General features: G+C 50.1%; 1 protein-coding gene across 2 annotated transcripts in view; it reads left to right on the top strand.

Annotated features, from left to right (window-relative positions):
* The window catches only part of SPTBN4 (spectrin beta, non-erythrocytic 4), a 114,017-nt gene that overhangs the window by 29,255 nt on the left and 62,791 nt on the right, over window positions 1-21,971 (top strand). For both annotated transcript variants that reach the window (XM_055251226.2, XM_055251225.2), the window contains exons 5-13: window positions 2,930-3,021; window positions 4,866-4,946; window positions 7,484-7,599; window positions 11,702-11,814; window positions 11,910-12,097; window positions 12,172-12,289; window positions 12,557-12,715; window positions 13,580-13,882; window positions 15,833-15,983. In XM_055251226.2, the coding sequence (XP_055107201.1) occupies window positions 2,930-3,021; window positions 4,866-4,946; window positions 7,484-7,599; window positions 11,702-11,814; window positions 11,910-12,097; window positions 12,172-12,289; window positions 12,557-12,715; window positions 13,580-13,882; window positions 15,833-15,983 (1,321 nt within the window). The remainder of the gene's footprint in view (window positions 1-2,929; window positions 3,022-4,865; window positions 4,947-7,483; window positions 7,600-11,701; window positions 11,815-11,909; window positions 12,098-12,171; window positions 12,290-12,556; window positions 12,716-13,579; window positions 13,883-15,832; window positions 15,984-21,971) is intronic.

Here is a 21,971-nt window from a genome sequence, read left to right as displayed (position 1 = left end):
CCAATAATATCCTAATATGCTGGAATCCTATTCCAGGTGGTAGGGATGAAAATAATGATAAAAATAATTGTCATGATCACCACCATCACGATAATCATTTTGTATCGACCCTGTTCCAACCACTGTTCTAAGCACTTGACATTTAATACACAGAGCAACCCCATAAATTAGATACTATTTAGTACCTCATTTTACTAGTGAGGAAATGGAAGCCCAGATAGGTGGTGTCATCTGCCCAAGATCCCACATAGCTGGGTGTTGGAGCTGAAATTTGAATCCAGGCAATCTTGATCCAGTATAGAGACAAACAGACAAAGGTGTGCCTTTTAGGAGCTTACATTGTGGTGAGGAAGACAGATAATAAATACATAAATATGTAAAGAAGACATGTATGGAAAAAGGATCAGTTCTAGTTAGAGAAGTTTAAAAAGCTATGCAGGGCCAGGTGAAGTGGCCTGTAATCCCAGCACTTTGGGAGGCTGAGGTGAGAGGAACACTGAGGCCAGGAGTTTGAGACCAGCCTGGCCAACATAATGAGGCCTTAAAAAATTTTTAGAAATTAGCCAGGCATGGGTGAGTAGCTGTGGTCCCAGCTACTCAGAAGGCTGAGGCAGGAGGATCGCTTGAGCCCAGTAGTGTGAGGCTGCAGTGAGGTATGATCATGCCACTGCACTCCAGCCTGGGCAACATGAGACCATGACTTAAAAAAAAAAATGAAAGCTATGCAGAAAAATACAGATTATGATAAAACAGTAATAGGATATAAAATGTCGGTCGGTGGTGTTGAGATTTTAGATATAGTGGTCAGAAAAGTGCTGTCTGGGAAGTTGATGGCTGAATGACATACAAAGATGAAGAGAGAATGCATTCCAGGCAGGGGGCACAGCAGATGCAAAGTATCTGAGGTAGAAATGAGCTTGACCTGCCGGGCGCAGTGGTTCACGCCTGTAATCCCAGCACTTTGGGAGGCCGAGGCGGGCGGATCACAAGGTCAGGAGATCGAGACCATCCTGGCTAACACGGTGAAACCCCGTCTCTACTAAAAATACAAAAAATTAGCCGGGCGAGGTGGCAGGCGCCTGTAGTCCCAGCTACTCGGGAGGCTGAGGCAGGAGAATGGCGTGAACCCCGGGGGGCGGAGCCTGCAGTGAGCCGAGATCGCGCCACTGCACTCCAGCCTGGGTGAAAGAGCGAGACTCCGTCTCAAAAAAAAAAAAAAAAAAAAAAAAAAAAAAAAAAAAAAAAATGAGCTTGACCTGTTGGAAGTACAGGAGGAAGAGAAGTGCGGCTAGAGAATGGGAGGCAATGGGAGACATGGAGGAGCTGAGGCTGAGGTGGTGGAAGGGGCTAGGTGATCTGTGATGAGTAATTAGGATTTTATTCTGTCTGAGATGGGGAAAGGTTGCAACGTTTTATCAAGGGAAGGTGCATACAAGTTTAGAAAGATAGATCCCTTTGGCTGGGCATGGCGGCTCATGCCCGTAATCCCAGCACTTTGGGAGACTGAGGCAAGAGGATTACCTGAGTTAGGAGTTCAAGACCAGCTTGGCCAACATGGTGAAACCCCGTCTCTACTAAAAATACAGAAATTAACTGGGCTTCATGGTGCACGCCTGTAATCCCAGCGACTCAGGAGGCTGAGGCAGGAGAATGTGAGCCGAGACCACACCACTGTACTCCAGCCTGGGTAATAGACAGAGACTCTGTCTCAAAAAAAAGTGGCCGGGCTTGGTGGCTCATGCCTGTAATCCCAGCACTCTGAGAGGCTGAGGCGGGTGGATCACCAGAGGTCAGGAGTTGGAGACCAGCCTGACCAACATGGAGAAACCCTATCTCTACTAAAAATACCAAATTAGCTGGGTCTGGTGGTGCATGCCTGTAATCTCAGCTACTAGGGAGGTTGAGGCAGGAGAATTGCTTGAACCTGGGAGGCGGAAGTTGCGGTGAGCTGAGATCACACCATTGCACTCCAGCCTGGGCAACAAGAGTGAAACTCCATCTAAAAAAAAAAAAAAAAAAGAAAGAAAGATCCCTCTGGGTTGGAGGTGTTCATCGATATTTGGAGCTGAGAGCCCAGGGAGGAGGATGGAGTTGGACCAGGGTGGGACTATGCGGAGGCAAAAAGGCACAGGTGGGGAAGACACTCAGGGAGTGGAGTGGACAGGCCTTAAGGGAGGGGAGAGGGAGAGGGTGTCCAGGGGAAGACTCAGGCCTCTGGTCTGGGGACTAGAGGATGATGGGGCTGCCCTGAGACAGGGACAGGGAGAAGGAGCAGGTTTGAGGAACACCCTGAGGCCAGTTTGAGATGGGTCCAGTGGTTATGGGTCCAGGACATTGGAGTTGGGGATGTTCCAGGTAGATGGAACAGCCAGTGCTAAAGGACCAAGGAGAGAGGATGCTTGTGATTCAGGGAAGAGGCCAGCAGGTATGGAATGGAGTGAGCTATTGAAGATGAGGTCATCAACTTACTGAATGGGAGATCATGGGAACTTTTACTTTTACCTTGAATGAAACAGAGATACGGAGGGTGTTGAAAAGAGGAGCAAGGATCTGATTTGAGTGTTTGCAGGGTCCCTCCCTCTGCCATGTGGGGAACAGACTGTGGATGCAGGAGTGGGGAGATCAGCCTGAAGGCCACCGCACTAGCCTAGGCAGGAGACGGCAGTGCCTTAGACAGGAAAGTGGCCCAGATGCTCAGCTTGGAGGCTTCCTTGGAAACAGATAACTGAGTCCTAACTGCTCCCCTAATTGTGGATGTCCTGGCTCTCAGGACTTATCCTCACACTCCTGAACCCCCACCCCCAGCCAGAAGCTGCCTCCCCCATCTCCTCTGTCACCTGCCACCTTCTCTGGTAGCAGATGGTGAGTGGGGGGCATTCGAAGCCTCAAGTTCTCCAGGCCCTGGTAGCCATTTTTTGTATCTTCACAGATTCAAGTCATCAAAATTGAGACTGAGGACAACAGAGAGACACGCTCAGCCAAGGATGCTCTGCTCTTGTGGTGTCAGATGAAGACAGCTGGGTAAGCACCCCCACCACCTTCCTTAGGAGGTTAGGCAAGTGGTCCCCTAACCTCTGCAATTCCTTCCCAGACGAGAGCTCAAGGGGCAGCCCATGTCCTCAGGGTCAAAAAGTTACATCTGAAACTAACCAGCTGGTAAATAAAATATGTCCACTTCTCCAGCCTTGACTAATAATCCTTCCTAACATGCTGGAAGGCCAGGTTCAAATTTATTTATTTACTTAGAGACACGGTCTTGCTCTGTCACCCAGGCTGGAGTGCAGTGGCATGATCATAGCTCACTGAAGCCTTGACCTCCTAGGTTCCAGTGATCCTCCCTCCTCAGCCTCCCAAGTAGCTGGGACCACTGTACCCCACCCAGTTTCAAATGTAGAATTCTTGGCCTCACTGGGCACAGTGTCTCACGACTATCACTTTGGGAGAATGAGGTGGAAGGATTACTTGAGGCTAGGACTTTGAGACCAGCCTAGGCAACATAGCAAGACCCCATCTCTACAAAAAGTTTTTTTTTGTTTTTTTTTAAATCACAGGCATGGTGGCACATGCCTGTAGTCATAGCTTCTCAGGTTCCCAGGTGGCTGAGATGGGAGGATCATTTGAGTCCAGGAGTTTAAGGGTGCAGTGAGCTACGATCATGCCACTGCACTCCAGCTTGGGCTACAGAGCAACACCTTATCTTGAAAATAAATAACAAACACATAAATAAATAAACAAACAAATAAAAAATAATAAAATAGAACTCTTGGACTCCTCAGAGACCAATGCTGGAAAGAGGTGAACTGTCCCCAGTCTGCTCTCTTCTCTCTCTCCCCCATCCCATTTCATCCTACATTTCAAGAGATCTTACATTCACCTATGTGGACCTTCAATGCTAATGTCCAAGCTCTGGCCACCCTCTCCCGCTGTGAGCATCACCCTTCTGCCTCACAGGGCATACACAGGAAAGTTCAAAGTCCTTGGTCCCTTCAGTGTGGCTGAGCTGGTGGCGGGGTGGGGCGCAGGCTCTACTGGGCAGGTTCCCTTGGGTCCCCAACTCTCTGCCCTGCAGGGAGCAGTAAGACCTGAAACTCAATTGTCCTCTGTAGAGCAGCCCCTGGGAGGACGGAGGGAGGGGCAGGTGTGGGATGGAGGTGGGCTTCTCTGACTCTCATCCTTCTGGGATGTCCGTCTTGCAAGGGAGATCATGGGGACTTTTGCCATCTGTTTCTCCATGTGTCTGTCTATCTCTATGTCTGCTTTTCCTTGTACTTATCTCTTCTCTCCTCCCTCCTTCCCCCTTTCCTCCTTCCCTTTTCTCTTCCTTCATGTCTTCTTTCTCTCTCCTCTCCTTTCCCTCCCCATCTCTGTCTATATCTTGCTCTCTCTCTGTCTTGCTATCTCTCTCCTTATTCCCTCTCTCCTTCCCTCTCTTCTCTCTTCTTTCTTTTGCTTCTCTTTTTCTCTCCTCTCCTGCTATCTATCTATCTATCTATCTATCTATCTATCTATCTATCTATCTATCTATATTCTATCAATCTATATATATATCATCTGTCAACATCTATCTATCTATCTATCTATCTATCTATCTATCTATCTATCTATCACCTATCTATTTATCATCTATCTATGTATCTACCTATCTCTCTCTCTACCCACCATCTATCACCTATCTATCATCTATCTATGTATCTACCTATCTCTCTCTCTCTACCTACCCAACACCCACCCACCCATCCATCTTTCTATGTTCTACCCCCTCTCTCTCACCTTCCTTCCCTATCATTCGGTCTCCCTGTCTTTTTGCCTTTCTTCCCTCCTAACTCTCCCCATCTCTGCCTCTGTTTCTCCCTTCACCCTTCCAGTTACCCTGAGGTAAACATCCAGAATTTCACCACCAGCTGGCGGGATGGCTTGGCCTTCAATGCCCTCATTCACCGGCACAGGTACCACCTGGCCTGGGGCAGCCCAGTCCTGCCCTGCACCACCCCCATATCCCCGCAGCTGCACACCTGTACATGTACATGTGTAGATGGCACACACAGACATAAAGACCCATCCCTTCACCTCTACACACACATACACTTTTCTTTCCCTTCACACACATGCCCTGCACATTTACACACAGGAACACACACCCACACAGGAACACACACCCACACAGGCTCCTGTCCAGGCCATGTACCCTGTGCACACATGGACACACATGAGCCCTCGCACAGATGTGTGCACACACACAGATACCCACACATGTGCACAGCCTGCCCGCAGGGTAGGAAGCTCACTCCCCTGTCACTGTCCATGCTGCTGTGTACCCAGCACCTCCTCCTATCAGAAAATGCTTTCTCGGGCCGGGGGCGGTGGCTCACGCTTGTAATCCCCGCACTTTGGGCGGCCAAGGTAGGTGGATCACCTGAGGTCAGGAGTTCAAGACCAGCCTGGCCAACATGGCAAAACCCCGTCTCTACTAAAAATAAAAATAAAAAATTAGCCAGGTGTGGTGGCCTGCTCCTGTAATCCCAGCTACTGGGGAGGCTGAGGCAGAAAAATCTCTTGAACCCAGGAGGCGGAGGTTGCAATGAGCCGAGGTGGTGCCACTGCACTCCAGCCTGGGCAACAGAGTGAGACTCTACCCCCAACCCCCCCCCAAAAAAAAAAAGAAAGAAAAGAAAAGAAAACACTTCCTCAAAGTGAGCCCCTAGAGTCCCCGTCCCTGTACACCCATGGATTCATACCTTGGGGCCTGCCATTGAAATGGCTGAGGGCCAGACACCCACACAAATGAGACACATATCATGATCGTTCACACGACATGTTGGGGAAACTGAGGCTCAGGCGCAGGAAGGGGCTTGTGGTGGTGTAGCAGAAGCCAGAATCCAGCTTTTTCTGCGTGGACACCTGTCCACTCACAATCCCTGCCTCTCACACCTACACACACTCGTACACACATGGGGAGACCCAGACCCACCTCCATACACAGAAACTCACAAACTGCACCAGGGTCATCCTCACACTAGGTGACATTTGCTCAGTGTTTTCTATGCACAGGCACTGTTCTAAGTGCTTCCCACTAAAACATTCAATAGTCAATGTATCCATTCAATGTGTCCAATCCACCTATGGGCAGGTGCTATTTTTATTTATTTATTCATTTTGAGGGCGAGTCTCACTCTGTCGCCCAGGCTGGAGTGCAGTGGCACGATCTCAGCTCACTGCAACCTCTACTTCCCAGATTCAAGCGATTCTCCTGCCTCAGCCTCCTGAGTAGCTAGGATTATAGGCGCCCACCACCACACCCGGATAATTGTTGCACTTTTAGTAGAGATGAGGTTTCACCATGTTGGCCAGGCTGGTCTTGAACTCCTGAGCTCAGGTGATCCACCCACCTCGGCCTCCCAAGTAGCTGGGATTACAGGCATGTGCCACCACGCCCAGCTAATTTTGTATGTTTAGTGGAGATGGGATTTCACCATTTGGTCCAGGCTGGTTTCAAACTCCTGACCTCAAGTGATCTGCCCAACTCAGCCTCCCAAAGTGCTGGGATTACAGGCATGAGCCACTGTGCCCAGCCAGCAGGTGCTATTATTATCCCCATTTTAGAGGAAACCAAAGCACAGAGAAACGCAGTAGCTCACCTAGAGTGACACAACCAGGATGTGACCAAGCTGGGGCTCAAGCTCTGACGAACTGGCTCTGGTCCTCACACTTCTAATCACTGCACAACACTACATAAGAATCCCCAAAGTAAGCACATGTGTGTCAGAGGTACATGTGTCCTGGCCAGATGCAGTGGCTCACACCTGTAATACCAGCACTTTGGGAGGCCTAGGCAGGCCAATCACTTGAGGTCAGGAGTTCGAGACCAGCCTGGCCGACATGGTGAAACGCTGTCTCTACTAAAAATATAAAAATTAGCAGGGCATGGTAGTGCACACCTGCAATCCCAGCTACTTGGGAGGCTGAGGCAGGAGAATTGCTTGAACCTCGGAGGTGGAGGTTGCAGTGAGCTGGGATCACACCCCTGCACTCCAGCCTGGGTGACAGAGTGAGACTCCATCTCAAAAAAAAAAAAAAAAAAAGAAGTATATGTGTCCTCACACAACACACATAAGGGCTGTACACTCTCGTATTGTCATATGATTTCACAGAGACATACACAGGCAGGCACTGTGTGGGCTCATCTCTTCCAAGCACACTCAGGCTGGCCTACCCATTCGTCTGTGTGCACAAGCCGGCCCAGCAACAAATGCACATGCACACACACATTCCCAGGAACCCACAGACCCATGCCCGCGTCCATCACACTCACATCACAGCTAAATGCTGAACAGCACACACAGCTTGTCCCTTGGCTAGACTATGCCCTTCTGCCCCTTGCCCTGGGTGGCGCTCAGACAAGGGTGGCTTCTTCCCTGCTTGCCCGCTGGCTCTGGAGCCTGCCCGCAGCTTGCCTGCTGCCTGCCTGCTCTGTGCCCCTGCCCAGGCCCGATCTCGTGGACTTCAGCAAACTCACCAAGTCCAACGCCAACTACAACCTGCAGAGAGCCTTCCGCACAGCTGAGCAGCACCTGGGGCTGGCGCGGCTGCTGGATCCTGAAGGTGAGCCTCGCGCAGGCCCAGCCCGGACTTCGTCTTGGGGGACTCCCAACCCCAATGCCATGTCAGACTCAACTCCATCCCACCCCAGCACCATCCCAAATCCTGAGGCCTCTCCAAATCCCAACTCTTTTCAAATCCCAACTCTCTCCTCAGCCTCCTCCCCTTGTGCCTCCCCTTCCTCATGTGCGATCCCTCCCACATCCCATCCTCACACCTCTTCCTCTCTCATCCCCAACCCTGTCCCAGCGTAACCCCTCCTCTTCCCCATTCTCAGTTTCCACCCATCCCCAACACCCTCCCCAACCCCGCTTTCAACCATCTCCCCCCAAACCAGCTCCCACTCCCCTACCTCAGCCCCAAACCCAATGGCATCTCCAACGCCATCCCCACCCCTAACGCCAACCCCATCTTCAAATGTCTCCATCCCCACCACATCTTCAGCTCCAGCTCCATTCCTATCCCCACCCAAATCCATTTCCAACCTCATTTCACCCTGGCCCATCCCATGTCTATCTCTCCCACAACTCCATCCTCATCCTCAGCTGCTTTTCCATTTCCAGTCTATCCCTAACCCCATCCCTGACTTCAGCCTTAGCCCCAATCCAGGATCAGCCCTTACACCCATCTCTGATCCCGAATCAAAGCTGCTCCCTTCCTCTGAGCTCTACTGTGTGCCAAACACGTGGCTGGGAACTTTTTCAGAGCTGTTCACTTTCATCTTCACACCGACCTGGTTAGAGAGAATTTATCAACCCCGTTTTATTTTATTTATTTACTTATTTTATTATTTTTTTTGAGATAGTGTCTCGCTCTGTCGCCCAGGCTGGAGTGCAGTGGCGTGATCTCGGCTCACTGCAAGCTCCGCCTCCTGGGTTCACGCCATTCTCCTGCCTTAGTCTCCCAAGTAGCTTGGACTACAGGTGCCCGCCACCATGCCCGGCTAATTTTTTGTATTTTTAGTAGAGATGGGGTTTCACCGTGTTAGCCAGGATGGTCTCAATCTCCTGATCTCATGATCCGCCCCCTTGACCTCCCAAAGTGCTGGGATTACAGGCATTAGCCACCGCACCCGGCCATTTTATTTTATTTATTTACTTATTTATTATTATTATGTTTATTTATGTATTTATTTATTCGAGACAGAGTCTCGCTCTGTCACTCAGACTGGAGTGCAGTGGGGGCGATCTTAGCTCACTGCAACCTCTGCCTCCCCGGTTCAAGTGATTCTCCTGCCTCAGCCTCCCAAGTAACTGGGACTACAGGTGCACACCACCAAGCCTGGCTAATTTTTATTTTTTTTGTATTTTTAGCAGAGACGGGGTTTCACCATTGTTGGCCAGGCTAGTCTCAAACTCCTGACCTCAAGTGATCTACTTGCCTCATCCTCCCAAAAAGCAGGGATTACAGGCGTGAGCCACCACACCTGGCTTACTTATTTTTTTTTTATCCAATTGAATTTAATATTTAAACCCTGTTTAATTATTATTATTATTATTATTTTTGAGACAGGGTCTCACTGTGTTGCCCAGGCTGGAGTGCAGTGGCCCGATCTTGGCTCATTGCAGCTTCAACCTCCTGTGCTCAAGCAATCCTCCCACCTCAGCCTCCTGAGTAGCTGGGGCTATAGGTGTACACCACCATGCTCAGCTAATTTTTTATTTTTTATTTTTTTTAGAGATGGGGTCTCGCTATGTTGCTCAGGCTGGTCTCAAACTACTGAACTCAAGCAATCCTCCCACCTTGGCCTCCTAAAGTGCCTGGGATTACAGGCCTGAACCACATGCCTGGTTTAACCTGTCTTCTAAAGTGATGAGAGTGACAGCTCAGGGATGTCGTCACTTGCCCCGTATCACACTGAAAATCAGGAAACCAGACCTTATGGCTCCAGAATTCATGATCTTAATCAGTCCTCTGCCCTGCCTTTTATAGCTGTATCCTGTGCTCAGTGCCTGGTACATAGTAGGTGCTAATGGATGTCAGTTGGACAAGGCAGTGAAGAATAAAGGCCAGGTATACTGTTGTGCATCCAATGCGTAAGTTAAAATGATACCAGTTGGGCATGGTGATGGCTCATGCCTGTAATTCCAGCACTTTGGGAGGTTAAGGCAGGAGGATCGCTTGAGGCCAGAAGTTCAGGACCAGCCTGGGCAACATAGTGAAATCCCATCTCTACAAAAAAAAAAAAAGAAAAGAAAAGACAAATCTTAGCTGAGCATGGTGGCACACGCCTGTAGTCCCAGCTACACAGGAGACCAAGGCAGGAGGATCACTTGAGCCCAGGAGTTCGAGGCTGCAGTGAGCTCTGATTAAAACACTGCACCCCAGATCCCAACGCAAAAAGCCAAAAGCAACAACCAATTAAAATGATGTTAGAATTTGTTGAGTTTCCCCTGTGTGCCAGGCTAGTCTTTCTAATACTTCCATTGTTCCCAGGAGGCAGGAACCATGATAATCTTTATTATAACAATGGGGAAACTGAGGCTTAGAGAAGCTAGGTTATTTTCTAAGGACATGCAGTGAGTAAGTGTTGAACTGGGATCCAAGTGCATGCTGCCTCCAAAGCCTGTGTTCTTGACATCAAGCCTCGTGCACCATTTGCAAGCTAACTAAATTTTAATTTAGCACCTACTGTGTGCTGGGTAAGACAGAACAGTGATAAGGAAGATAGGCATATGGCTGGGCATAGTGGCCCAAGCTTATAGTCCCAGCACTATGGGAGGCTGAGGCAGGAGTATTGTTTCAGCACAAGAGTTCAAGACCAGCCTGGGCAACACAGAGAGACCCTGTCTATGTTTTATAAAAAAGAAAAAGTCTATTAAAAATTACAAAAAGTTAGCCGGGTGTGGTGGTGAGTGCCTGTAATCTTAGCGACTTGGGAGGCTGAGGCACGAGAATTGCTTGAACCTGGGAGGCAGAGGTTGCGGTGGGCCAAGATCAGACCATTGCGCTCCAGCCTGGGCAATAGCTTGAGACTCTGTCTCAAAAAAAGGAAAGGAAAAGAAAACAAAGGAAAGGAAAAGAAAACAAAAGAAAACAAGGGAAAGGAAAGGAAAGGAAAAGAAAGAAAACAGCCATAGCGTTTGTCCTCATGAAGCTCAAGCTCTAGATAATGACATAATCACATAAGTGAATATGTAATTACAAGTTGTGATACATTCTGGAAAGGGCATCATAAGATGCTAAGAGGGGAATAACATGAGGATTATCAATTATAGACAGAGTGAACGTGGAGGCTTGTCTAAGGAAATTTGAGTTGAGCCAGGCATGGTGGTGCACACCTTTAGTTCTGACTACTCAGGAGGCTGAGGTGGGAGGATCGCTTGAACTTAGGAGCTCGAGGCTGCAGTGAGCTATGATTGCACCACTGCACTTCAGCCTGGATAACAGAGCCAGACTCCATCTCTTGAAAAAAAAAAAAAAGTAAAACGTTGAGTTGAGCTCTGAAGAATAAGTGGGAATTAGGAACACAGAAGAGGAACAGTGCTCCAGACAGTGAGAACAGCACATGCAAAGGCCCTGAGGTGGAAGGTAGAAAGGTGTGTTCAAGAAACAAGTATAGGCCGGGTGCAGTGGCCCACATCTGTAATCCCAGCACTTTGGGAGGCCGAGGTGGGCGGATCACCTGAGGTCAGGAGTTCGAGACCAGCCTGACCAACATGGTGAAGCCCTGTCTCTACTTAAAATATAAAATTAGCCAGGCATGGTGGTGCATGCCCATAACCCCAGCTACTTGGGAGGCTGAGACAGGTGAATCGCTTGAACCTGGGAGGCGGATGTTGCAGTGAGCCGAGATCGTGCCATTGCACTCCAGCCTGGGCAACAAGAGCAAAATTCCATCTTAAAAAAAAAAAAAAAAGAAAAGGAAAGGAAAAGAAAAGTATAGCTTATTTCTCTGCTGTGGTTTATATGTGTCAGGCACTATTTAATTCCAGGAGGTAGATTTCTATTTGACAGATACAATACCTGAGGAACAGAGAGGCTAATTATCTTGCCCAAGGTCACACAGCTAGTGAGAGTGGCTTCTCCATCCTTCCATCCAATACCTTCAAGCACTCTGTCAAAGTGCCCACTGTCTTGCTTCCCCACTCCCTCTTCCTTCCAGATGTGAACATGGAGGCTCCAGATGAGAAGTCCATCATCACCTACGTGGTCTCTTTCTACCACTATTTCTCCAAGATGAAGGCTCTGGCTGTGGAGGGGAAGCGTATCGGGAAGGTATAAGGAGCCAAGGAGTGGGTGAGTGGGAAGCTGGGAGCTGGCGGCAGGCACGGGTGGGATGAGGCTGACCCCCTCTTCCTCTGCTGTGTCAGGTCTTGGACCAGGTGTTGGAGGTGGGGAAGATCATAGAACGCTACGAGGAGCTGGCGGCCGAGCTACTGGCCTGGATCCACCGCACCGTGGGCCTCATCAGCAACCAGAAATTTGCCAACTCCTTAAGTGGGGTGCAGCAGCAACTCCAGGCTTTCACGGCCTATTGCACGCTGGAGAAGCCTGTCAAGTGAGGCCCAGCTCTGGAGGGAGGGTGGGCAGGGGTGGCATGATGGCAGGCCTCCTGAGCTCATGCCCCTTCAGGTTCCAGGAGAAGGGGAACCTAGAGGTGCTGCTCTTCAGCATCCAGAGCAAACTGCGTGCCTGCAACCGCCGCCTCTTTGTGCCTCGGGAGGGCTGTGGCATCTGGGATATTGACAAGGTGAGGCCGGGGATGCAGGGGAGAGGCGGAGTTGCACTGTGGAGTTGTATAGGTTGCACACTGCTCAAGGGAATCATTCACATTGTAGACAGGATGGATTAGATATTCATTCTGACAGTTTTTCAGCAGTAAAGTGTCATAAGGAAGCAACATTTTTTCTAATTTGCATGAAGTTGCCATAATGCTATGAGTGACCTCAGACTAAGTCAAGACCATTAAACTGTGGGGAGCTGTCAGAGTCTGAGTGCCTCCTCCCATCTCCTGCAGGCATGGGGTGAGCTGGAGAAGGCTGAGCATGAGCGGGAGGCTGCCCTACGGGCTGAGCTGATTCGGCAGGAGAAGCTGGAACTACTGGCACAGAGGTTTGACCACAAGGTGGCTATGAGGGAGAGCTGGCTGAATGAGAACCAACGTCTGGTCTCCCAGGTACAAGGTGTAGGGATTGGCTCCGGGGGAAAGGGAGGGAGGGCAGGGCTGATCGTCCTGGGACCAGAGAGGGAGACTTGATCTTCTAGGCAACAGGGAAGAGTTGGATTAGTCTCCTGGTGATAAATGAGGATGGGAAGGGGGACTTGGCCTTCTAAGTGATTGTTGGGTGAGGGGAATGGGCCCGATCTCCAGGGTAATTGGAGAGTGAGGCTGGTCTCCAGGGTAACTAGAGAGGGCAGAATTCGTCTCTTCAGGAATAGGGGGAGTGTTTTAAGTGACAAGGGAGGTTGTATCTTGTGTCTAGGGTAACTCAGAAGGTAGAATTGGTTTCCTAAGTAACAGAGTCAGGTAAACCTGGTCCCTAATCTCCAGGACAGGGGAAGCATGGGCCTCTTTCCTGGGTAACAAGTTTAAGGTTAGAGATATAACGGGAGGGTGGGACTTGTTTCCAGGGTAACTGGAGAGAGTGGGGCTGGTCTCTGGGGAAACAGGAAGGTGGGGTTGGTCTCTAGGGCAACAGGGGAGGGTGAGTCTGGTCTCCAGGGTAACTAGGCAAGATTGGGCTGGTCTCCAGGACAACAGGGGAGGGTGGAGTTGGTCTCCAGGATAACTGTGGAAGATGGGCTGGTCTCCAGGGCAACAGGGAATGGTGGGTTGGTCTTTAGAGTAACTGGGACGGGTGGGGCTGGTCTCCAGGTTACCTGGGTAACAGGGGAGGGTGGGGCTGGTCTCCAGTATAACTAGGGAGGGCAGGGCCAGTCTCCAAGGTAATGGAGTGGGGAGTCCCCAGGGTCACACAGGGTCAAGGTAACAGGTGGACTGCTGAGGCAGCATGGGTGAGTGTCTGGCTCACTGCCCCAGGACAACTTTGGGTATGAGCTGCCCGCAGTGGAGGCAGCCATGAAGAAACATGAAGCGATCGAGGCAGACATTGCGGCCTACGAGGAGCGGGTGCAGGGTGTGGCGGAGCTGGCCCAGGCATTGGCGGCCGAAGGCTACTACGATATCCGGCGGGTGGCAGCCCAGCGTGACAGCGTCCTGCGCCAGTGGGCCCTGCTAACTGGGCTTGTGGGTGCCCGGCGGACACGGCTCGAGCAGAACCTGGCCCTGCAGAAGGTCTTCCAGGAGATGGTGTACATGGTGGACTGGATGGAGGAGATGCAGGTGCCAGGCGGGGGCTGTGGATGCGGGTGGAGTGCCAGGAGGGAGGGGAGGATGTAGACGCTGAAAGAGTTGTCAGAGAGCTGGAGATGGAGAGGGAAGGGCAGAGATAGAAGAAGATAAAGAGAAAGCCAGGAAGACAAAAAGAGAGAATGTGAGAGAGAGGAAGAGAAAGATACAGAGATGGACAAGAGAGGCAGATAAAGAAACACAGAATGAGAAAGAGACAGAGACGAATAGAGAAATAGAAAAATGCTGGACACAGTGGCTCACACCTGTAATCCCAGCACTTTGGGAGGCCAAGGTGGGCAGATCACTTGAGGTCAGCAGTTTCAGACCAGCCTGGCCAACATGGTGAAACCCCATCTCTACTAAAAGTACAAAACAATTAGCCGGGCTTGGTGGCGTGTGCCTGTAGTCCCAGCTATTTGGGAGGCTGAGGCTCAAGAATTGCTTGAATCCAGGAGGCAGAGGCTGCAGTGAGCCAAGATGGTGCCACTGCACTCCATCCAGCCTGGGTGACAGAGTGTGATTCTGTTTCAAAAAAAAAAAAAAGAGAGAGAGAGAAATGAAAAAAGACATAGAGATATAGAAACAGAGTAAGCCAGGGATGCAGACAGAGAGACAGTGACAGTTTGAGAGGGAGGAAGAGAAATCAGAGAGACAGAGAGAGGGGAGGCAGACACAAAGGCGACCATGGAAACCTACATGACTACAGAGAAAGATACAGGAAGATGGAATCAATTTGAGAGAGAGAGAGACCTACCAGACCTAGAGAGAGATGAGACAAGAAAGATAGAAGCCAGCTGGGCATGGTGGCTTACACCTGCGGTACCAGCACTTTGGGAGGCTGAGGTAGGCGGATTGCTTGAGCCCCAGAGTTTGAGACCAGCCTGATCAACATAGTGAGATCTGTCTGTACAAAAACAAAATTAGCTAGGCATGCTGGCGTGCGCTTGTAGTCCCAGCTACTCTGAAGTGGGAGGATCGCTCAAGCCCAGGAAGTTGAGGCTGCGTGAGCCATGATTGCACCACTACACTTCAGCCTGGGTGACAGAGCGAGACCTTGTCTCAAAAAAAAAAAAAAAAAAAAAGAAGAAGAAGCCGGGTGCGGTGGCTCACACCTGTTATCCCAGCACTTTGGGAGGCTGAGGCGGGCAGATCATCTGAGGTCAGGGGTTCAAGACCAGACTGGCCAACATGGTGAAACCCTATCTCTACTAAAAAATACAAAAATTAGCCGGGTGAGGTACATCTACTCGGGAGGCAGGAGAATCGCTTGAACCTGGGAGGTGGAGCTTGCAGTAAGCCGAGATCGCGCCGCTGCACTCCAGCCTGGGTGACAGAGCCAGACTCTGTCTCAAAAAAAAGAAGAAGAAGAAAAAAAGAATGAAAGGGAGGAAGGAAGGAAGGAAGGAAGGAAGGAAGGAAGGAAGGAAGGAAGGAAGGAAGGCAGGCAGGCAGGCAGGCAGGCAGGCAGGCAGGCAGGCAGGCAGGCTGAACAGGAGACACAGAGAGAAAGAGAAAAGGGTAGAAATGTAGAAAGAGAGAGAGGCAGAGAGAGATGGAGACAAAGATGTATAGACAAGAAAGACATGGAGGCAGAGAGACTGAGCCACTGTGACAGAGACAGAGCCCAGAAATGTGGAGTCCACGAGAGATGGAAACATTCAGAGAGAGACTGGTAGAGAGAGAGGGAGACAGAGACAAAACACCATGGCTAGCTGTGAGAGCCGACAGCAGGCAGGGCTCAGCTTTTTTCTTTCTGATGAGGAAACTGAGGCCCAGGCCACAGAGCTGGTAAGAGAGTCTTGAGGCTGGTCCACATCTCTCCAAGAGGGGCAGAGTCGGGAGTGATGGTGCAGAGCAGCAGGGGCTGGCACAGGAGATAGGGGAGAGGTGAGTGGCCCGGGGCAGTGCCAGAGGTATGCTCAGTGCTGTCCCCGCTTGTAGGCTCAGCTGCTATCCCGGGAGTGTGGGCAGCACCTGGTGGAGGCGGACGACCTGTTGCAGAAGCATGGACTGCTGGAGGGAGACATTGCGGCCCAGAGCGAGCGGGTGGAGGCTCTCAATGCCGCTGCCCTGCGCTTCTCCCAGCTGCAGGGTGAGTCTTGGGGCTGGGGCTGGGGCTATGGGTGGAGACTCTCAGGACTGGTGCTAATAGAGGCAAGAGTGACTCCTGAGAGAAGGAAAGAGTGAACTCCTTGTCCTTGGAGGCATTGAAGCAGAGCCTAAGATCACATTCCACTGGGGAAGTCATGGGGAGAATCAGTGCCCTAAGTGGCAGGATGGGCCACTCGACCTCTTCCTGCTTTAGATTCTGCAGTAATAACCCACATTTATTGAGCACTTGTTATGTGCCAAGCCCTTCACAGACTGATCTCAACGAATACCATTTAAAAAGACCTGTGTGGGCTGGGCACGGTGGCTCATGCCTATAATTCCAGCCCTTTGGGAGGCCGAGGCAGGAGGATCACTGGAGCCCAGGAATTCAAGACCAGCCTGGCCAACATAGAAAGACATCATCTGTACCAAAATTAAATAAATAAATAAATAAATAAATAAATAAATTAGCCAGGCACGGTGATACAAGCCTATAGTGCCAGCTATGTGGAGACTGAGGCAGGAGGCTCACTTGAGGCCAGGAATTGGAGGCTTCAGTGAGTCATGATCATGCCACTGCACTCCAGCCTGGGTGACACAGTGAGATCTTGTCTCTTAAAAAACAAAAAAGAAAACTTGTGCTAAGTAATTTTAATCAGGGCCTATTTAACAGCAAGTGATAGAAACTCAGTTCAAATGGCTTAAGGTGAAAAGGAGTGGATTGGCTAATGTAACCAAAATGTTCAGGGAAGCCTAGTCTACATGGCGAAACCCCGTCTCTACCAAAAATACAAAAAATTAGGTAGGCATGGTGGTGCACACCTGTAGTCCCAGCCACTTCAGAGGCTGAGGCGGGAGAATCACCTGAGCCTGGGAAGTCGAGGCTGCAGTAAGCCAAGATTGTGCCACTAAACTCCAGCCTGGGCAACTGGACTGACACCCTGTCACCAAAAAAAAAAAAAAAGTCTGGGGATGGGTGGGTTTTACCTCAGTCATGGCTGGAACCAGGTATGGCTCAAGGGTGCTTTTAGGACTTCATCTGAGGCCAGGCATGGTGTCTCATGCCTGTAATTCCGGAGCTTTGGGAGGCCGAGATGGGAGGATTGCTTGAGGCCAGGAGTTTTGGGCAACATAGCGAGATCCCTTCTCTGTATCAAAAAAGAAAAGAAAAAAGAAAAAGACTCAGGCCAGGCACGGTGGCTCATGCCTGTAATCCTAACACTTCGGAAGGCCGAGGCAGGTGGGTCACTTGAGGTCAGGCTTTGGCCAACATGGTGAAACTCCGTCTCTTCTAAAAATACAAAAAACATTAGCCAGGCATAGTGGTGCACACCTGTAATCCTAGTTACTCAGGAGGCTGAGGTGGGAGGATTGCTTGAACCCAGGAGGCAGAGGTTGCAGTGAGCCGAGATTGCACCACTGCACACTCCAGCCTGGGTGACAGAGCGAGACTCCTTCTCAAAACAAAAAAAGAAGACTCCATCTCTCTCTTCTCTCTTCATCGCTAGTCTCTGTGTTGGTGTCACTGTTGAGCAGTCCTGCCCCTTGTGGTATAAATCTGGGATCATTTAGCCCCAGGTATGTACAGCCTAACAGGTTAGCAGAGCCAATGGGACCCAGGCCCCTTTCTCCAAGAGTTCTGACTAAAAGTCCTAGGAGAGCTCGCATTGGCTCACAGTGGGTTCCAACATTGCTCAGCCAATCATTGTGGCCCCAGGGCATGCAGTGATCTAATTGGCCACGTGCATGTGACATGCCTACCCCAGGGCCAGGAGTGGGGTCAGCCCATTCCAAAGACTTAGACTGAAAAAGAAGAGAAAGGGACGCCCTTACCAGATATGGATGGGACATGGATGCTAATAGGCAAAACCAAGACTGGCTCTAATAAGGTTCCTGTCTTACTTATGTCAATGCCCTCCAGCCAGAGACCACCAGGAGTCCCTCTGTGGTCAAACCAAGTTGCGTTTGGTGGCTCTTTACACGCACCATGGGGAGCTGTGGGGCATCTCAGCAAGAGTGTATGATGGGGGGCCAGGCGCGGTGGCTCACGCCTGTAATCCCAGCACTTTGGGAGGCCAAGGTAGGTGGATCACATGATGTCAGGAGTTCAAGACCAGCCTGGCCAACATGGTGAAACCCCATCCCTACTAAAAATACAAAAAAATTAGCTGGGTGTGGTGGCATGCGCCTGTAATCCCAGCAACCCAGAAGTCTGAGGCAGGAGAATCGCTTGAATCTGGGAGGCGGAGGTTGCAGTGAGCCTAGATCGTGCCACTGCCCACCAGCCTGGGCAACAGAGCGAGATCTCATCTCAAAGAAATATATATATATATATGACTGGTGGCTTATTGTAGGATTTGGGCTTGTGTTAGGTGATTTGGAAGATGATTCAGTGTAGTGAGTTTTGCTGTGGATTGGATGCTGTCAGAATATGGGGGTGACTAGGTGATCGGGCATCTTAATCATTTTGAGCTAGGTGGTGGGAGGAACAGAAGGAGGCTGTTGCAGTCATTGGCAGCTGTCATTCATCTTAGCCGGCATGGGGGATGCGTGGTCATTTCTGTGGTTTGCACAGTGACCTTGATTTTGTCTGTACTCAGGCATGATTATGGAGTGAGCTTGGTTTTGTCCTACTCCATCGCGGTCAGAGTGGCCCCATCTGATATGAGTGTTCTGTGAGATTTTTTTTTATTATTGTTGTTGTTTATTGCTTTTTTTTTTTAGACACTTGATATCTCTATGTTACCCAGGCTGGTCTTGAACTCCTGGGCTCAAGCAATCCTCCTGCTTCCACCTCCCAGAGTGTTGGGATTACAGGCGTGAGCCACTGTCCCTGGCTGTTTCTGTGAGATTATTATTTTTATTTTTATTTTTTTTTGAGATGGAGTTTTGCTCTTGTCCAGGCTGGAGTGCAATAGCGCGATCTTGGCTCACTGCAACCTCCGCCTCCTGGGTTCAAGCGATTCTCCTGCCTCAGCCTCCCGAGTAGCTGCGATTACAGGCATGTGCCACCATGTCTGGCTAATTTTGTATTTTTAGTAGAAACTGGGTTTCTCCATGTTGGTCAGGCTGGTCTCGAACTCCTGATCTCAGGTGATCTGTCCACCTCAGCCTCCCAAAGTGCGGGGATTACAGGTGTGAGGCACTGCACCCGGCCTGTGAGATTATTTATACTCCTCAGAACACCATGGCTAGCCCTGAGTGCTGACAGCAGTCAGGGCTGCTTTTTTTCTTTCTCACTGATGAGGAAACTGAGGCCCAGGCCATGGAGCTGATAAGAGGGTCTTGAGGCTGGTCCGTATCTCTCCATTAAGATGTTTTCCTACTTTATCTGGAGCCCACAGCCCTTTGGAATGTTGGAGCATTATTCAAAAAGGAAGAACCTGTCTGGCTTGCAGGTTGGTGGGGAAGTTTCTCACCCTAGCTGACCTGGGTCACATCCTAAATGCAAATGCTGAAGTTTCCCTCCACGCCCTGGTGTGGACATCTTGACCCTGGCTCAGCTCCCTCCCATCCCCATCTCACCTCCAGGGGAGGTTGTTGGGACCCTCTCCTTCACCTTAGCTAGGTTTGTCTCGGGAAGCTCCCTTTGCCCTCACCTTGTGAGTTCCCGACTCCTGTGACAATCAGCAGCCCCGAGAATACAGCAGAGGGGCCAGTGTGGGGAGTGCGAGTGTGGGGAGTGCGTTGTCATGGGGATGGGAGGCAGCGCTGCCCGATGGGTGGTCCAGAGTGTGAGCTCCTGATGGACCGCTTCTTAGCTGATCCTAGGGCAATCCTTCCCCTCTCTGAGGCTCAGTCTCTTCATCTGGAAAATGGGGCTGATAAGGATACTGGCCTCATAGGATGGTCGTGAGAATCAAATGACATTGCGTCAGAGTAAGGGCTGGGTACATGGAAGCTGTTTTTGTTGTTGTTGTTGTTTTGTTTTCTAAGACAGAGTCTCACTCTGTTGCCCAGGCTGGAGTACGGTGGCTCTATCTCGGCTCACTGCAGTGTCAACATCCCTGGCTCAAGTGATCTTCCCACCTCAGCCTCCCGAGTAGCTGAGACTACAGGTGCACACCACCACGCCCAGCTAATTTTTGTATTTTTGGTAGACATGGGGTTTTGCCATGTTGCCCAGGCTGGTCTCAAACTCCTGACCTCAAGTGATCTGCCTCCCAAAGTGTTAGGATTACAGGCATAAGCCACTGCGCCTGGCAAGAAGCTGTTGTTATTGTAACTATTATTCAGTGGGATACCTTGTGGTTTGAGTCAGCGAATGTCCAGAATTACAGAAATCCCGCATCCCACTTAGGGCAGTGTCTCTCTCACTTTTATGATCCAGTAAGAAATACACAGCCAGGCAGTGGCTCATGCCTGTAATCCCAGTACTTTGGAAGGCCAAGGTAGGTGAATTGCTGGAGCCCAGATATTGGACACCAGCCAGCGAGACTCCATTTCTACAAAAAACTTAGAAAAAAAATTAGCCAGGCATGGTGTTGTGGGCCCGTAGTCCCAGCTACTCAGGAAGCTGAGGCGGGAGGATTACTTGAGCCCAGGAGTTGGAGGCTGCAGTGAGCCATGATCATGCCACTGCACTCCAGTCTGGGTGATAGAGTGAGACCCTATCTCTAAAATAAATAAATAAATAAATAAATAAATAAATAAATAAATAAATACACTTACCTCATGACTCGGAGTTCACATGCATACATGGACACACAGGCTAACACAGAGGTTTTATAAAACAGTACTTCCAGGCTGGGCGCAGTGGCTCACGCCTGTAATCCCAGCACTTTAGGAGGCTGAGGGGGGCGGATCATGAGGTCAGGAGTTCAAGACCAGTCTGGCCAACATAGCGAAACCCCATCTCTACTAAAAATACAAAAAAATTAGCTGGACATGGTGGCGTGCGCCTGTAATCCCAGCTATTCTGGAGGCTGAGGCAGGAGAATCGCATCAACCTGGGAGGTGGAGGTTGCAGTGAACTGAGATCAAGCCATTGCACTCCAGCCCAGGCGGCAGTGCGAGACTCTGTCTCAATAAAACAAACAATACCAAACAACGACAGCAACAACAACAACAAAAATACTTTCCCTGACCTTGTTTTGCATTGTGATATTTTCCATTCCTTCTATTCTATTCCACCAAACAAATGCTGGCTGTGACCCCTTAAATTAACTTCACTGTTTTCTAGTCGCCAACTAGCCATCCAGGAGGAAGGTGAAATATTTAAGGAAAAAGAGGGAGTTCGGGGTTAAGCATGGTGGCTCATGCCTATAATCCCCACACGTCAGGAGGCCAAGTGGAAGGATTGCTTGAGGCCAGGTGTTCAAGACCAGCCTGGCCAATGTAGTGAGATCCTGTCTCTATTTTAAAAAGAAAAAGGAGTGCAGGTAACCACTAGGATTGATAGATAATGCAACAGAGGATACTGGCAGAGGATGACAGAGGGAACCTAGCAACATGGCTTAAGAAAAGAGAAGTTGGCCGGTGGCAGTGGCTCACGCCTGTAATTCCAGCAGTTTAGGAGGCCAAGGTGGGTGGATCACTTGAGGTCAGGAGTTTGAGACCAGCCTGGCCAGCATGGTGAAACCCCATCTCTACTAAAAATACAAAAATGAGCTGGGCGTCGTGGCGGGCGCCTGCAATCCTAGCTACTGGGGAGGCTGAGGCAGGAGAATCGCTTAAATCTGGAGGTGGAGGTTGCAGTGAACCAAGATCACACTACTGTACCCCAGCCTGGGCAACAGAGTAAGACTCTGTCTCAAACAAACAAACAAAAAACAAAGAAGTTTCATTTGACTCAGTTCTGACATAAGCACAATTTTCACTCAAATATACAGAATCTGAGATGCTCTGAATCCATCCATCATTCAGTCAACAAATCACTACATTCACTAGGCTACAGCTCTGGGCGCCACCCTTTGCTGGGCAGTGTTTGGGATAGGGTGTGACAGCCCCAGGTCCTGCCCTTAAGGAGCTCTCAGTCCAGTGGGGGAGA

Source organism: Symphalangus syndactylus, chromosome 17 (genome assembly GCF_028878055.3).
Source record: "Symphalangus syndactylus isolate Jambi chromosome 17, NHGRI_mSymSyn1-v2.1_pri, whole genome shotgun sequence".
Lineage (NCBI taxonomy): Eukaryota > Metazoa > Chordata > Mammalia > Primates > Hylobatidae > Symphalangus > Symphalangus syndactylus.
Note: the sequence above shows the minus strand (reverse complement) of the source record. Positions and strands in the feature narration are given on the sequence as shown.